Raw genomic sequence first — 16957 nt, forward strand, 5'->3', positions numbered from 1 at the left:
ATTGCGTCAAACACACGTCATACACGTATTTCACTTATATCCACGATATGACGTATATAACTAATATATACGTAAAACTTATATATAAAACGGAAATGTGCGAATGTTTAACCAATCACTATATAGGCCTAAGAACGGATACATTTCGAGTACTAGGTACAAATAGGGAGCGTTTGATTTAGGACGACCTAGGACATTATGAACTAGTTGCGTCATGTAATTCATTCTGAGCATGCGGGGAGGCATAAGACGACGGGCTTCCTAAAACGATTCGTCCTCGACACGGTTTTGGCGCGTGGATTATAGGCCTATATACAGACGTATGTAGACAATGCACAATGTCCTAAATGGTCGCAATCGAAAGCCCCGGATTTACTTGGATACTCAATACAATGTATGTGAGTGAGTGAGTGAGTGAGTGAGTGAGTGAGTGAGTGAGTGAGTGAGTGAGTGAGTGAGTGAGTGAGTGAGTGAGTGAGTGAGTGAGTGAGTGAGTGAGTGAGTGGCCGAGCGGTTAAAGCGTGGTTCCCAACTAGCGACGCAACACAAGGACGTAACGAAACGCAAGTGAATTGACCAATCACAAACGATGGCTTATTCGCTTGTGATTGCTAACTGTCTATAACTTCGCTTGTCATTGGTTAAAACGCTTGCGTTGCGTTTACGTCCTTGCGTTACGTTCTAGTGGGAACCAAGCTTTAGACAGTGGAACCGTAATTACATCGGCAAGGGTTCGAGGCTCACTCACTCCATGGTTCTGGTGGTAGAACGAGTCTTCTCGGATAAGGACTATAAACCGTAGGTCCAGTGTACACAACTAGCTCGTGTGCACTTTAAAGAACCTAGTACATCTTTCGAGACGAGTAGGGGGTACCCCGGTGTATTGGTACATCACAGCCACTGATCCCCAACTGGGCCCTCTGGGAGACCAGTCTTTGACTGAAGAGGTTACCCAGTATAAATATATATTTCAATCAATATTTCAATCAATCAATGTAGCTCAAAGACAATAGAACATATAGGCCTAATAGAATTCCTAAGACTTTTTGGTTGGGTGTACTACTGGCGGGTGCGACCACAACAAAAAGATTAAAATACTTATATATAGATAATCGATATACAATTCATGCTATCAATGGCAATTAGCTGATTATTACTAGAAATCATATTTACAGGTCAATCAAAATCTCCAGTAGACACAAAACATGTTATCTACAACAAATATGTTGGTTCAAAGGTTGATTTACATTGATTCATATTGACTTGCTACTGCTGCTACTGTATAACAATATAATTTAGGTAGAGCTACATTACCACAACATGTCTGAAGCTTTTGCTTCAGATTCTAACAACTCTACGGGAAAATCTCGTTATGGCAGGCGAAATCTTTATCTTATGTTTGCATGTGTAGGACTTCTAGGCCTAGGAATTGGTTTGCTCTTTGCATTCTTAACTTTTCCTGAAACTTTACGTAGCCCAGAGTGTATCGAGTATGGCGATGGCAGTAATGGCGCTGACTGGGTCTCAGACAAGTTGATGAATTCGATAGTTGCTGAAAATATCGAAGAATATCTAAAGTAGGTTGCTTTTTTCTTTTATCGCCACTAATCGGAAGTATATTGTAATTGCAGGGAGATGTAAAACAAATATTTCATATCTCCCTGGTAATTGTACCCCGATTCCGCAGCTTTCACTAGGTATATATTAACTGATCATTGACAGTCATCTAGATAGGAGCAGCAAAATAAAACACTGATGGATTCTTTTCCTATCGATTTTATAGATATTTTTCTTCCCGACCTCATCTTGCTGGGACACCAGCAGAGAAAGAAAATGCGCAATATGTTCGGGATAAATGGATTGAACAAGGAATGGACAACGCCAAGCTAGTTCCTTACAATGTCTACTTGTCATACCCCGATACAGACAATCCAAATATGGTAGGTTCAAATTTGAATATTTTAATCTATTTAGTCATCGATTAATTAGATCCCTCCCTGGTTGAAGTAATACATTATTTGTGAATTTGTTAAAATCTTAGGTGTCGATTCTGGAAAATGATGTTGAGATATTCCGTACGCGAGAGCACGAGGATGTATTAAGACCTGAAGATGACAATCCTGACATAGTACCACCTTTCAACGCCTATTCTGCCCAGGGTACAGTCGAGGTTAGTATCAACCGGTTATACTTCTTTCTCGTATTACCAACAACATCATACCATTAAATCAAATCAAATCTTTATTTGTTCCATATATAGAAAATGTACATGGAAAAATTGTTTTCCTCGACAGAAAAATATGGTAAAACATTCACAATTACATCATAATAGAACAAATTTACAATTTAAAAACATTAATTAAAACATCCATCAACTGTAAAACTTAAAAATATATATTGCATGTGCGCTATTATGATCTAACAATTTTTGAGTTAAAAATATGAGTTGAATTTGGTACAAAAGACAGTCGGTTTCTTGACGTATCAGCTCTAGAAGCCCGTAACCGGCCTGACTTGTTCTTATAAAATCTCATATGTAATGGATGTTTCTTATCTTCTAAAATTTTACTTAATTTACTTAGGCCTTGTTTTTCATAAAGATATTTTAAATCATTAACCGTACAACCAATTATATGTGATGCTATCTTAGTATTTCTAATGAGACCTTTCATATAACACAACACATAATTTCCAATGTGAATGCACACTAGCAAACTTTCTGAGTTCGCTTGCACTGTTTCAACAAGTTTGTAGTGTCTGATCTAACACTATTTAAAATATACAGGCTTTGTTGGTGACACTGCCTACCTTTTGCAAACTAGTTTTCTGCAGTTTGAAGAAAATTGTCAACTGGTCTACACTAAACTTTTAAAAACCTTTACTGTCAAACTCAAGATTTGGTTCGTGTTTGTCATCGTAGACGTCTACAAACTAATTGTTTTATGTAGTTTTCAGATGGTTGTCAACTGCTTTACACAAGCAAACTTTTGAAAATGTTTCTTCCTAAACTCCAAGTTTGCAAACTAAAGTTAATTTATCTAGTGTAGACATAAGAAAACACAGAATTAAACACAAATGCATTTTCTACCTGCATATTGCAAACCTAAAGCAACGATTCTATTAAAATCTTCACAATTTATTTATGTCTTTAATGTATTATTCCATTTTTCACAGGGTGATCTCGTTTACGTAAACTACGCGAGAGCTGAAGATTTTGAATACTTGGAGAAGAATCATAGTAATATAGACCTCAAAGGCAAACTGGTAATTGCTAGATATGGAAAGATATTCAGAGGAAGCAAGGTAAACTTAATTTGTTACAAAATACACCTACTGCATATATTGTCACTAAGTCTGTTTTTGTACTTGCTATATAGAATAATATAATACGTTTCTTTGACCTCTGAAACGTAAACTGGTAATTTACCAAACCTAATCTATTCAACCAAAAGTCTTAAACAATTCTGAAGAAATAATTTCTAATTGAGGTGATATATATCAACTATTTATATACATCTTCGACTCAGGTGCAGCTTGCCGAAGCGGCTGGAGCTAAAGGGGTAATTCTCTACTCTGACCCAGACGATTACGCATCAGAGGAAGCGAAGGATGTTTACCCCAACGATTGGTGGCTACCAGGATCAGGTGCACAACGTGGAAACGTGTTCGTTAGTGACGCAAAGGGTGACCCATTGACACCCGGGTTTCCAGCTAACGGTATGTTTACTAAACTACAATCAAATAACATACACATTTGTGTAATAATTATCATATTCTGTCAGCTCTACCATAAAAAAAGAAATTTGTAATTTGTATTCTTAGATTACGCGTACCGATTATCGGACGAGAAGACCGCATTGACTAAAATACCAGTACACCCGATAGGATATGACGATGCTGAGAAACTTCTAAGGTACGTACACTTAATATTTTGTATTATGCAGTCGTACGGATTTACTGACAGCTCTGTTTAATGTTGCAGTGTAGACTTCTGTAAACTATTGTTCTTCAGTTTGTCAAAGTTTACTCAACTCAAAATTTACTCGAGTTTACGAACAAATGTTTGCCAGTTTCGAATTCTGCAAACTTGTTTTCTTTAGTTTGCTAAAGTTTGTCAACTCCACTCTTCTAAGATTTTCTTTTTTTTACAGGGAACTTGATGGGGAAGATGTTCCCGAAGAATGGAGAGGGAAATTAAATGTTACCTACAAGTTTGGGCAAACTTTCAAAAATCCAAATAGGTAAATTTCGAGTAGATTCATAAAGATACATTAAAAATTCAGTTTACCTTGTTTGCATGCTAAAGTAATATTTTTTGTTTAAATTCTATGACAGAAAAATTAAATTGAAAGTGTTATCAAAGAAGGAAGTTCGAACGGTGTACAATGTTGTCGGCATGATCAAAGGAAGCGTTGAACCAGGTAAACGTTAGGGGAATTAAGATTAACACTATTATACAAATTAGATTATGCTAACATTTACATGTCACTGATCTATGAAACATATTATGAATAAATAAGATGAAACGATTCTACTAATGCTTCTCAAACACATCCATCTATCTATTAAAATTAAATAAGTAAATATGTTGTAAAGCTCTGTCTACACTATCAAACTTTGTGTGACAACAAAATGTGATGTGCCCATATATAGAAATAATGATGTCATATCACTTCCATATTTGGGCATATCACTACCATATTTGGACACATCACACTTTCTTTGTTAAACTAGTTTGATAGTGTAGACAGAGCCTAAGCATGTTGTTGTTTCTTGTTTTAAGATCGTTACGTCATCCTCGGAAACCATCGGGACGCATGGGTTTATGGAGCGATCGATCCATCGAGTGGCAGCGCAGCTATGATGGAGGTCACCAGTGCTTTTGGGAACCTTCTTAAAACTGGTGGTTAGTATAATATTATAGTTTATTGATTCATAGCACACGTCGGCCAGTGGTTATGGTGCTCTAGATGTGGATTGGCAGGATAATAGACGACCACAAAGACATCTCAATTCATGACAAAGTCACCAAAACTGTGGAAAAGTCCAAAGATACGACATTGTTCTCTCCCGCTGTGCTAGTTATGTATTATCTTATTTACACCTGAAGTGATTTAATAGGTTAATAAGAGGATCTCATTGTTGTTATGTTTCAGATTGGCGACCAAGACGCTCCATACTTTTCTGCAGTTGGGCCGCGGAAGAATACGGCCTACTTGGCTCAACTGAATATGTAGAGGTATATAATATTCGATCGATCATCATCATTCCATAAACGATAGGCCTACAGTATCGCCAGTATTAAATACATCAACTCAACACTGTGGTCAATTGCCATTAGACAATAATTGTTGTTTTAAATTTCTTTTTTGTTTGTTTTTAGGACTTTCAGCGAGTGTTATCCGAAAGAGGTGTGGTCTACATCAACGTTGATTCAGCAGTAACTGGTAACTACACACTCCAAATGAAATCAAGCCCATCACTCAAGAAAGCACTGTTTAATGCTGCAAAGAAGGTACTACTACTTACTATCCGTTTATATTTGACAAAACGCGTTACTTCAAACGCAAAAGAAAGAAAGAACATAAATAACTATGTTGATGATGCGTTAAACAATTTATTTTTCCAAATCTACATAGGTACCATCGCCAGACGATGGTTTTTCGTCAACATTTGATCTCTGGCTAAAACGCAATGCAGATTACGATGAACCAACGCTTCCATAGTAAGTAGGCCTACAGGGTATATAAGAGGACAACTTCGGGGGGCATAGCAGGGATTTCCATAGAAAGGTCTTTATTCTAGTGTTAAAACCATGTAGGGGCATTTTAAAGGAGAAGTTTCACAGTATGAAGTTAGTACATGTGGTTGGCACATTAATCTACCAAATTACGTCATCTATTCATGTCATTTCTTGTTTTATTCTTGATCACAGTATAGGTTATTTGGGTTCTGGAAGCGATTTTGCTCCTTTTATGTACCGGATTGGAATTCCTGGAACCGATATTTTGTGGACATTTGATCCCGTATGTATATGTATCTGTTTTTTTTTCCTGATTTGTTTGTATTTAAGACAGGACCACAATGCAAAACAGGTTTCTTTTACCTGATTGTGTAATCCTGTATAAATAAATAAAAAGTATCTATAAGCCTAATCATTGTTCAAGTATATATTCAATTGTTTCCAGCTTTAATATCATATAATCTGTTGTTTTTATATTTAAAAGAGGCTGTCATTATCGTCGTATCCAGTGTATCATTCAGTCTACGAAACGTTTTATCTCGTCAAATCGTTTCTCGACTGGGACTTCAAGCGTCACCAGGCAGTAGCCCGTGTGTGGACAGAAGTTGCGCGCGATTTCGCAGACACCACTATCTTGCCAATTGACTGTGTGGATTATGTTAAAGAAATTCGTAGATCAATCAATTCTATTCAAAGTTTGTACGGAGATAACATTAATGAGCATGGAATTACATTTGGTAAGAAAAAAAGAACATACGCTAGAATATTTTCATAAATTCAAGCTCGAATAAAATCTTAATTAAAAAATATGCTCTGCTATTCTTTTTTTTGTATAGATGCCATGTTTTCAGCAGTCGATAATCTGACAAATGTAGCCACAGATTTCCACGCAAACGTTAAGGACATGGACTTGTCTGAGTGAGTATTTAAGTACAACTCAAGTTTTTGTTGAATTATCGAGGAGACAAATATATATGATGAAACATTTTGTAATGCCATTTTTTAAAGAAAGAAAGGAGGTATTTCAGATTGTCTGGCTATCAGTAAGTCCATTCAACCAACAAGGAACGCAAAGGTTATTATCAACGTTTGCAACTAGACTTAGATACAAGAAGAAGTACCGATCTAATATACCCTTTCTCAACTGACATTTCGAATATTTCACAACAGATTGAATTACATTTTGAGTGAACTTTCATCAATTTATACTTTCACAGTATTCTTGCAGTTCGAAAGGTGAATGATCAACTGATGTTATTCGAGAGGGCGTTCATAGACCCACTTGGTTTACCTGATCGAAAGTTTCTCAAGTAAGTTTTTCCAAACGTAAACGACGTTTTACGCTGACAAATTACGGTACTAAACAATGTATAGTTTGATTATATTTCATTTTTTTCTAGGCACGTTGTCTTTGCTCCGAGTAGCAAGAACTACTACGCAGGCGACGCGTTCCCGGGCCTCCTTGACGGTCTTTACCGCATCGACGAAGATCCAGATCAAGATGGCAGATGGGACGCAGTACGTGAACATATGGCAGTCGTAGCCTTTATGATCCAATCAGCTGCCAGTACTCTTAAAGACGTCACTGAATACTAGGATCGATTGCTCAGTTGTAATTAATAACGTAGATTTTGCCAAAACATATCAAACATTGAAATATACTGGTATAAGTGCGCCCATAAATGTGTACTATCTAACATTTTTATCGCAACAGCGATGCGATAACTTAGGATTAAGATATATGTTGGTATATTATAATTATGGATTCCAGGATACTGAAATAAAAGTCGGCAACTTCAATCACAATATCTGGTCTTAAACATCGACCTTACACCTATTAATGTCGTACTAAATCAATTTTATATTAGGCCTATGTATAGTGTATATAACCTACCATCATGGTAATACTAAAAAAAAACTTGATTCTGATTGGCTACAAGATAGTAAAATAAACGTCATGATATTTTCGCGCCTAATCGACGGGGTACCGCTTATTGGTATAGCAGAGTAGCAGTAGAGTATGACCTGGGTCTACACAGGGTCAAATACTGTGGTTTAGATAATCTGAGTTAACAAACGAAATAGGTATAAAAGGCCTACGCGTAAACGAAGATTTCAACATGAAAGACGACTTTGACGGCGTTGCCATTGTTGATGGCAACAACAAGAACACGAACTTTGTTACGCGGCATTTCGTTATTTTTACCGTCTGCCTGGGAGTGGTTTGTGTAGGTATCGGGCTTCTTATCGGGTACCTTACGTTTCCTGAAACACTACGAAGTGCATCAGACCCTCAGGTAGGCGACCAGACAGATCATGAATGGGTATCAAAAACGTTGATGGATAATATTGACGCTGCCAAAATCGAAGAAAATCTGAAGTAGGTTCTAAATTTAAGTTTGTATTTGAGGATATTGTAGGCCTATTGCTACTAATACTAGAGTGAAACCCTTCTATTCAGGGGTAATTAAGGTTATAACTTGATAGTCACTCCTAGTATCATTATAAAGGGTACATTGTTTTGGGTCCTCCCAAAAGTGTTCTATTGTCCCTATTGCTCCTTCTAATAAAGGTTCTATTGAATTTTGCAATCGTAAAAAAGCTAAATTTGTTTTTAGATATTTTTCAAAACGTCCACATGTTGGTGGCACATTAGCTGAAAAAGAAAACGCCGAATACATCAAGAGTGTATGGCTGCAGCAAGGCCTAGACGATGTTCAAATACATTCATACACCCCGTATCTAGCCTATCCTGACATCAATAACCCCAACAAGGTAGTCAACCAATTATGTTATATCTCTTGTACAAACAGCATAAATAACAAACATACTAAATAGTCGTGGAAAATACGAAATATAAAACGTATAACCATCTAGAAGTACAGTAGTACTGGAAGAGTTTCTAGAATCTTGAAGTTGTTCAAGAATTAATCTATAATTTAGAAAGTAAAAATAGTGGGACTATCTCTCTTTAACTTTTAGTAAATTTACATTTCTGATTTCATCTATATGGGCTTGTAGGCTAAGTATGATTAGGCTACCTATGAACTCTGGTTTCGATTATGTAGGTAACAATACAATACGTACGGTATTTACTCTTCATGTTATCGATGGTTGTATAAATACACTGAATGTCAACCAAGGGATTAGCTATATTGTAAAATGTCCTCCGAAAAATTTAAAATAGGTCCTTGAGCGTAAATAAGCACAGAGAGAGGTAGGCATAACACTATTTCCTCAACGCACAAAAACGAGTGTAAAGCTTACTTTCACTATAGGACGTAACGCAAGCGATTTGAATCACAAATAATGGATTATTCGTCGCTTGTCATTGGTCAATTCGCTTGCGTTGCGTCTGTGTGATTGTGCCAAGCTTTAGTTGTGCGAGTGCGGACTGCATCGGTGCGCATTCGGGGTTGCGATGCGTGCAGTCTACATTTTAACGTAGGTTACATTTGATGAGACTACGTTTACATGGAACGCATGCGGAGTTGTGATGCATGCGTATGTGTCAACGTCTGTGGCTTTTTCTATACACTACATGCATGACACATAGGCGTTTAGCTAACGATGACAAACATATAGCGTAATCATTACCGCAGAAAAGGCATGTTGTGTCTCAACATTGTAGTAATTTTGAAATAAGAATGTGTTCTTTTGAAGGTACACATCTTAGAAGACAACACGGTGATCTTCAGTACACGAGATCATGAAGATGTTTTAAGGCCAGAAGATGAAAACTCCGAAGTGCTCCCACCCTTTAATGCGTATTGTGCAAGTGGAAATGTTGAGGTACAGTATGACGTCATTGACGAGAAATGAAACAATATAACTCGCTCAAATTAAAAAATGCTTTCCGAAAACGTCGCAAAAATAATACAATTTGTCGACTGATTATGATTATTTAAGACATTGTTTTCTTGTTAAATTAACAGGGCGAATTAGTGTACGTGAATTTTGGCCGTGAGGAGGACTTCATTTATCTGGCGGATAATAAGCCAGAAATCAATATCACAGGAAAAATTGTCATCGCTAAATTCGCAAAAGGTTTTCGAGGAACAAAGGTAATGTACACTGCGTAGAGAGGAATTTGGAAGATGGAAACATGAATGAATGAATACGCGTAGGCCTATAAGCTGACGCTTTCGATTCGCGCGAACAAATTCGCCTAGTTATTAGTAGAAAACCGGCTTTATGAAGTGGAAGCGGTGAGGGCAAATCGTCAAATTGTACTTTTTATTTATATAAGTACGGTACACATTATTCGGGTATTTACTAATGTTTCTTCTTAATAACAGGTGAAAAATGCCGAAAAGGCTGGTGCAATTGGGGTCATTCTCTTTTCTGATCCCGACAACTATTCACCAGGCGACACATTAGGGGGTTACCCTAATTCATGGTGGTTACCCCGGACGGGTGCTCAACGAGGCAACGTGTGGGTTAGCGATGCAAAGGGTGATCCGTTGACACCTGGATTTCCCGCCAACGGTAAGCTAATGTACACTATATAAATCACCAATAATTGTAGGCCTATACTATTATGTGTTTTCCAAATCTTTATAATGTTATATTACATATAGATTACGCTTATCGACAAACGGAAAAACACGCAGAATTACCCACAATCCCCGTCCATCCGATATGCGCAGACGACGCAGAAATGTTATTAAGGTAATTGCATAAACATAATAAAAACAAAATATAACATATAATAAATTCGGTAATTGTTGATGAAGTAGTTTGGCGTAAAATAAACTTATAAAGACACAAGTATTAGTATGATGGTGATCCGTTCTCAGGTTGCCAAGTTAAATTTACATATGTAATTTAAATATGAATACATCCATGCATGTAATTTATTTATTTAAAATGACATTGACGGTTACAAAATGTCGTAATAGAGAAATGGACGGAGACGAAGTTCCTGACAGTTGGAAAGGAGCACTAAATGTTACGTACCGATTTGGTCCAACTCTTAAAAAAGTAAATAGGTAAGATTTTTTTTAATCCATTCTGAAAAGAAGTAATTTTATTACCGACTTCCAAAATAGTGACGTCAGCCTTAGAATAAAAAGGGTACATTAGAACATATATTAAGGGGGCACATTCGGGAAAAAAATGGTCGTCTCTGAATAGGGGGTTAACTGTAAAACATACTGCTCTTCGTTCACTTTACAGATAGGCCTAAGTGTCCTTTAGTAGGGATGTCCCCTTAGTAGGGGTTCCCTCTGAATAGACTGTGTAGACCGTAGTGTTAAACTTCTATTGCCTCTTGTTTGTCTCACAGAAAAATGTCCCTTTAATAGGGTTTCTATTGTATTCAGGCTGCTATACATGTTGCGCTTTAAGCGTGGTTCCCACTAGCGACGCAACGCAAGGACGTAACGCAACGCAAGTGAATTGACAAATCACAAGCGATGGCTTATTCGCTTGTGATTGCTAACTGTCTATAAGTTCGCTTGTCATTGGTTAAAACGCTTGCGTTGCGTTTACGTCCTTGCGTTACGTTATAGTGGGAACCAAGCTTTAGTTTTGACAATGTTGTTCCTAAATAGTCCTATTTTATACGATTAAGTTTGAGCTTATAATCTTGCAGGAAAATTAAATTAGAGGTTATTGCAATTAAAGAGAATCGACCCGTGTACAATGTCATCGGCATGATCAAAGGAAATGTCGAACCAGGTGAGTATTACTGTGATCACATGATACTTAAAAATAAGCAACTAACATGACACATGACAATGCATAAAATAATGTTAATATTTGCTAATTAGACAGGTATGTGCTTATGGGAAACCATCGTGATGCCTGGGTGTTTGGCGCCATTGATCCATCCAGTGGAACGTCTGCTTTGCTAGAAATGACAAGATCTTTTGGAAACTTGCACAAGAAACATGGTATGGTTACGGTGACAATGCCTAAAGCTTGGTTCCCACTAGCGACGTAAGCAAATGCCCTTCTAACAATTGTGCTTGCCCCCGCCTGCGTGAAATCAAACCTGATGTGCTTGCAGCAGTATTGCGTCGTCGGTTCCCACTTTGTGTTGCGTTCTAGTGGGAACCACGTTTTAACTAGACCTAGTTACAGGCATAATGGTGGTTTAAGGGTGGTGGTGTAAGTGAAGAGATTAGATTTAAATGTACTAAACATCACGCTGACAAGACAGACATTTTAGAAATAAAATAGGCTGACGGACTTTTACAACAACATTCTTGAGACAGAGAAGCAAACCAACAACACAAATGTATATTTGCTGTTACTTTTATTTAATTTCAGGCTGGATACCACGAAGAACAATCATCTTTTGCAGTTGGGCAGCAGAAGAACCTGGTCTACTTGGTTCCACCGAGTTTCTAGAGGTCAGTTTGGACTGTTATTCTTCCAAAGCCAGGCCAAATTTGACTAGACAATCCTCGCTTGTAGGACCCATGCACGACACAGCAACCGAAAGTCATACATACATTATGTTTATTTTACAGGATTTCCAGAAAATCTTAGCCGACAGGACGGTGGTGTATTTCAATGTTGATTCTGCTGTAACGGGAAACTACACGTTTCAAGGAAAAACAACTCCATCTCTAAAGAAAGCAATAATTGCTGCCACTAAGAAGGTAGGCCTACATTGTATCTATTGATTTTTTTTAATAGTCATTGTAAGTAGTACGAGTATCCTTTAACAAGTAGATAGCGGTATTGTAGTGCAGAGTCGCGCTCATCCTAATAACGTGCACCACATTTGCAACATATCGAGGGTATCCTGTTCTGTCGAATAGTAGATTTTTTTTACGACCTTATGTGGTTTAACGTCCCATTTAAAGACGAGGCAACGAGAGTAAAGAACATTGCTCCAGTACAATCACGACCGTAATAATCCTTGTTTACTTTTGTGATATTATTTCTCCTAAAAAGGTCCCATCCCCTGATCCAGAATACGATACAACGTACGACCACTGGCTTGCAAAAGATGAAAGCTCCACATACGACAACGAACCATAGTAAGAAATATCCTAATTATGGTTTTAGCTTTTATGTGTCAATATTGTTTGATTTGGTTACTTAATGTTTGTTTTCTTACGTTTTCCTTAGTGTACGAAACCTTGGTTCTGGCAGCGATTACAAACCGTATACATATCGTTTAGGAATACCTGCGGCAGACGTCCGTTGGCGATATCCTACTGTGAGTAACCATGTATTCGCACCTCATGTTCACACTAATGTTATACCTCTTGCACATTTGAATCAGACTATCACTACAACATTAGTAGCAAACTTTAGTAGTGGTAGTGCTTTGAAATCTTTGGTGCTACCCAGATGTGCGATTGGCGATTGGAAACTTAATATTTTTGTGGCAAGCACACGTCCCGTAGCAGTGATCTCTTTATTGTTTTCGCAACCTTCTGTGCACACGATTTAACGTCCCGTTCGACGTAGTCACTCTTTGGCTTGTGTCAAACAATAGATAAGAAACTGTTGAATAACAGAACTTATTTTTGTCAAGATTACTTACTCTATACGATATTCTCTTTAGGATCTTGGTCTTTCTTCACATCCCGTATATCACTCCGCCTACTCTACGTTTTATTACGTTAAAACGTTTCTCGACTGGGACTTTAAGCGTCACCAAGCCGTAGCGCGTGTATGGACGGAGCTGGGACGGGAGTTCGCAGACTCGGCAATAGTGCCATTCGATGGTGTGTACTACGCGGACAAAATACTGAGGGGCATGGAGGCAGTTAGGGAGCTCTATGAAACCGAGATGAACAAGAATGGAATTACATTTGGTAAATTACTGTATTACTGATTATCGTCCACCTACTACTACTAGAATTTAACTTACTGTAGGTCAGTCGCTGTCCGTCGACGGCTGTCGGTCGACGGCTATCGGTCGACGGTTATCGGTCGATGGAGGTCGACAGCTGTCGTGAATCGAAAGCTCCTGATATGACTTAGGCCCTATACGCACATTTTACAATATGAAATAAAAATCAATCAAAATAATTATGTAATTTTTAATTGTTTTATTTTTAATTGTAGACGCTATTATGTCGGCCATAAACAATTTGACGGTAATCGCAGCAACTTTTGAAGATAAAACACAAAATATGGACACATCGGAGTGAGTTTTCCTGTATCAATATAAAAAAACGCAAGATTTGTTTCATAACAAACAAAACAATACATCTTCAATCTGCTTCATAATCCTATAAACATTTTTCACAAGTACGTAAATGTCAAGGCAGTTTTATGACACCGATTCACGGAGTTTATTTTAAATAATTAAAATATGTTCATATTTATGCTTTTCAGTTTACTTGCTATCCGTAAAGTCAATGACCAAATTATGTTGTTTGAGAGGTCGTTCATCGACCCACTTGGCTTGCCCGGACGCAAATTTATGAGGTAAAACTATTATTGTATGACTGTGTACGCCATTTGGAACAATAAATATTATCGTCGAAAAATTGTTGTTACAATTGTTTTCACTATTGTGAGGCATTTGATAAATAGGCAAACTGCCTTAAAATGTCTTGACATGTTTCGAGAAACTATTTTCACAATCGTTATTTTAATCATACATCATTTTTGTTTATATTAAACACTATTATTATTAAACTCTGTACTCTTTTGGTTTGATATTTTGTAATACAATGCTACAGCACAAATTATCATTTATCAAATTATCATTTATGGTGAACAATATTAACGGCAGTGGGAAATCCAGAAACACATAATTTATTTTATTTCAAAACCCAACCATCAACAACAAGAAATTCGACGCTAGTATTAAACAAGAGGGTTAACCAGTGAGGTAAAGCCTTCGGCTTTGGTTTTATCAAATCATGATGACCACGCACACTTCAATATTACCTTTTTCAGGGTGGCATATCCGCCATAGGATCGTAACAGGTTAAATTAAACTACATGTATTTCTATAATATTGTTCTTTTTATTTCATAGACATGTCGTATTCTCGCCTGCGTTACACGGTGGCACGCCTTTCCCGGGGATTCGTGACAGCATGTACCGCATTGATTTTGACCCCAACAAGGAACAGAGATGGGAAGGTGTCAAAGAGCACATGGCCACTGTGGCATTCATGATCCAATCTGCAGCAAGCACACTCAAAGATGTCACAGAATTTTAGAAAATTCTTGAAAGCTCTGTCTACACTATCAATGTGTGATGTGCCCAAATATGGTAGTGATATGATATTATCATCATGTCCATATATAGGCACTTTACATTTTTCTGTCACATAAAGTTTGATAGTGTAGACAGAGCTTAAGTATATGGTACAGATGGAATAAAAACAAACTACAAAAGAATGCTTCACTGTATAAAGCTCTGTCTACACTGTCAAATTAAAAAAAGATTTTGCGATTTACCCTTCTAATAATTTGTGCATGTTTAAGGCCTATTTTGGGAGATACAATATTAACCTCAGACCAGCTCCTTTTCCGTATCTCAGCCGTCAAAACTGAAGAGACGTTTTAAAACAAAACTCTGGTGTTAGTTAATCACTTTTACAATTATAATATTAAGATAGTAGAAATTTAGGAAATAAAATCAGATTTTTGTTGTACAGTATATTGTCTTGGAATTGTTTGTACAGCATGTAATACCACAAAGAGGTTATATAATTAACTATAGAGTGAACTAGACGAGAGCGAAGTCTCCACAAAATGGTTGTTGTTTATTATACAACCTCTTTGGGCATATCACCTTATCTTGTTGCAATGTCTATAAAACAGATATTTGAAATAGCAATTTTAGTGTTTTTAACTCACAACAATGTCATTATGTATCTGTTGTAGATAAGTGTTCTCTGTTTCGTATGACAAGCTCCTTGTATCCAGAATTCGAGTCAAATTCTCTTGTAAATTTCAGGCTGTTGAGTTCACCAATCACGAGCTCTATAGTTGTATACGTCTCCATGACTTCCATCACGTGACCTCCAAATACCTATCATCAATTAAAACCAAATTAAACAAAGAGTTGATGATCTTTTGTTTATAAAATTACTATTCAACTAGGACTATATAGGAAAAAGTTTTATTTCAATAGTGTCTTTGGCGTACCATAGAATTTTCATCTGATATAGAAGCATGAAGATGGAATCCATCTTGCGAAAGAGTTCCTGACAATGACACAATCTCATGAGGTTTGGAAAAGGTCTTCACCTGAAAAGGAAAAATAATGATAAAACACAAATCAAATAGTACCATATTAAAAGTATAAATATAAAAAAGAAATCAATTATTAGTTAATTGTTTTGTTGTTTTGTTTTGGGGATGAGGATGTGGAACTTGTTTTATTTGGCTAGTAGTCTAACCTCTATCTACTGTCAAACAAGTTTGACAAAAAAGTCTGATATGCCCATATATGGTAGTGATATGACGTCATCGTATCCATATATGGGCACATCACATTTTTGTTGTCAGATAAAGTTTGATAGTGTAGACAGAACTTTATGATAAATAATGCCCTTTCATACTCACAGTCGTAGAATTAGCAGTGCGTAGCTTTGTGAATTTGGTACTTCCTACACAAGAAACTATAAAGGCGGCCTTCAGGTTATTTTCAGTTAAGAACAACTTGAGCCGTTTTATAATGTCCTCGCCTGGTACCAGTCTCAGGGCATAGCACGTAAGCTTAGGAATATTAAAGATGAACAAAATTAATTATTAGAACTTCACCACGAACTCAACTCTTGCAATAATGGTGTCACACGTCACTATAATTTAAATCTAGGCCCACCTAGTCGATATAAAAATGTTAAAAATTGCATAGGCCTAGGCCTATATGCAATTAATGATTAAACATGTGATACTATCTAGCAAATAACATGTACCGTATTATTTTTATACCATTAGAAGCACCCCCCACCCCACACCACACCCAGTCACTACTTTACTTACACTAAAGCAGGGAGATGTAAAATAATTATTTTACATCTCCCTGCACTAAGCTAGGCCTATCTTATTCTTAGTCAGGTATCTAATAATCTAGCCTAGGGGCGGCTAGACTGGCGCTAGTACTGGCCTGTAAAACGTGTTCTACAAAACAAAATTATTTTCCTTTACTTACAGCAGAAGAATTCATATTTATGGTCTTGAAATATTTCAACTTTTGCCGCTGCTAAAATCAATGTTACGTAAGACGTTGTCAGTAGATCGGTAAAGTTGTGTTGAAATAGCCGTTTTGGAACCTCAC

The 16957-nt window shown here is 37.0% G+C and overlaps 3 protein-coding genes across 4 annotated transcripts; 2 read left to right on the forward strand and 1 right to left on the reverse strand.

Moving 5' to 3' along the window:
• The first annotated feature begins 1367 nt into the window (after nt 1-1367).
• On the forward strand, nt 1368-7543 carry LOC140060424 (N-acetylated-alpha-linked acidic dipeptidase 2-like). Its single transcript, XM_072106617.1, has 17 exons — nt 1368-1577; nt 1784-1940; nt 2042-2170; nt 3175-3303; nt 3528-3717; nt 3823-3913; nt 4152-4241; nt 4336-4421; nt 4784-4906; nt 5157-5239; nt 5384-5515; nt 5640-5725; nt 5936-6026; nt 6228-6480; nt 6580-6661; nt 6961-7053; nt 7144-7543. The coding sequence occupies exons 1-17, from the start codon at nt 1396-1398 to the stop codon at nt 7337-7339; spliced, it is 2193 nt and encodes a 730-aa protein (XP_071962718.1). The 5' UTR covers nt 1368-1395; the 3' UTR covers nt 7340-7543.
• An 84-nt stretch (nt 7544-7627) lies between these two features.
• LOC140060423 (N-acetylated-alpha-linked acidic dipeptidase 2-like) lies at nt 7628-15331 on the forward strand. The gene is made up of 17 exons (XM_072106615.1): nt 7628-8123; nt 8362-8518; nt 9407-9535; nt 9679-9807; nt 10042-10231; nt 10324-10414; nt 10645-10734; nt 11340-11425; nt 11518-11640; nt 12020-12102; nt 12223-12354; nt 12653-12738; nt 12830-12920; nt 13272-13524; nt 13778-13859; nt 14051-14143; nt 14702-15331. Exons 1-17 carry the CDS (start codon nt 7864-7866, stop codon nt 14886-14888), a joined length of 2262 nt encoding a protein of 753 aa, XP_071962716.1. The 5' UTR covers nt 7628-7863; the 3' UTR covers nt 14889-15331.
• A 95-nt stretch (nt 15332-15426) lies between these two features.
• Nucleotides 15427-16916, reverse strand: LOC140060429 (bifunctional protein GlmU-like). 2 transcript variants are annotated; one of them, XM_072106627.1, is made up of 4 exons: nt 16832-16916; nt 16243-16395; nt 15823-15918; nt 15427-15706 (listed from the first exon to the last, which is right to left on the reverse strand). In XM_072106627.1, exons 1-4 carry the CDS (start codon nt 16844-16846, stop codon nt 15542-15544), a joined length of 429 nt encoding a protein of 142 aa, XP_071962728.1. In that variant the 5' UTR covers nt 16847-16916; the 3' UTR covers nt 15427-15541. The 2 variants fall into 2 exon arrangements, with proteins under 2 accessions (XP_071962728.1, XP_071962727.1); XM_072106626.1 differs by having other exon boundaries at nt 15823-15924.
• Nucleotides 16917-16957: the final 41 nt, after the last annotated feature.

This window comes from Antedon mediterranea, chromosome 10, assembly GCF_964355755.1.
Source record: "Antedon mediterranea chromosome 10, ecAntMedi1.1, whole genome shotgun sequence".
Taxonomy (NCBI): Eukaryota; Metazoa; Echinodermata; class Crinoidea; order Comatulida; family Antedonidae; genus Antedon; species Antedon mediterranea.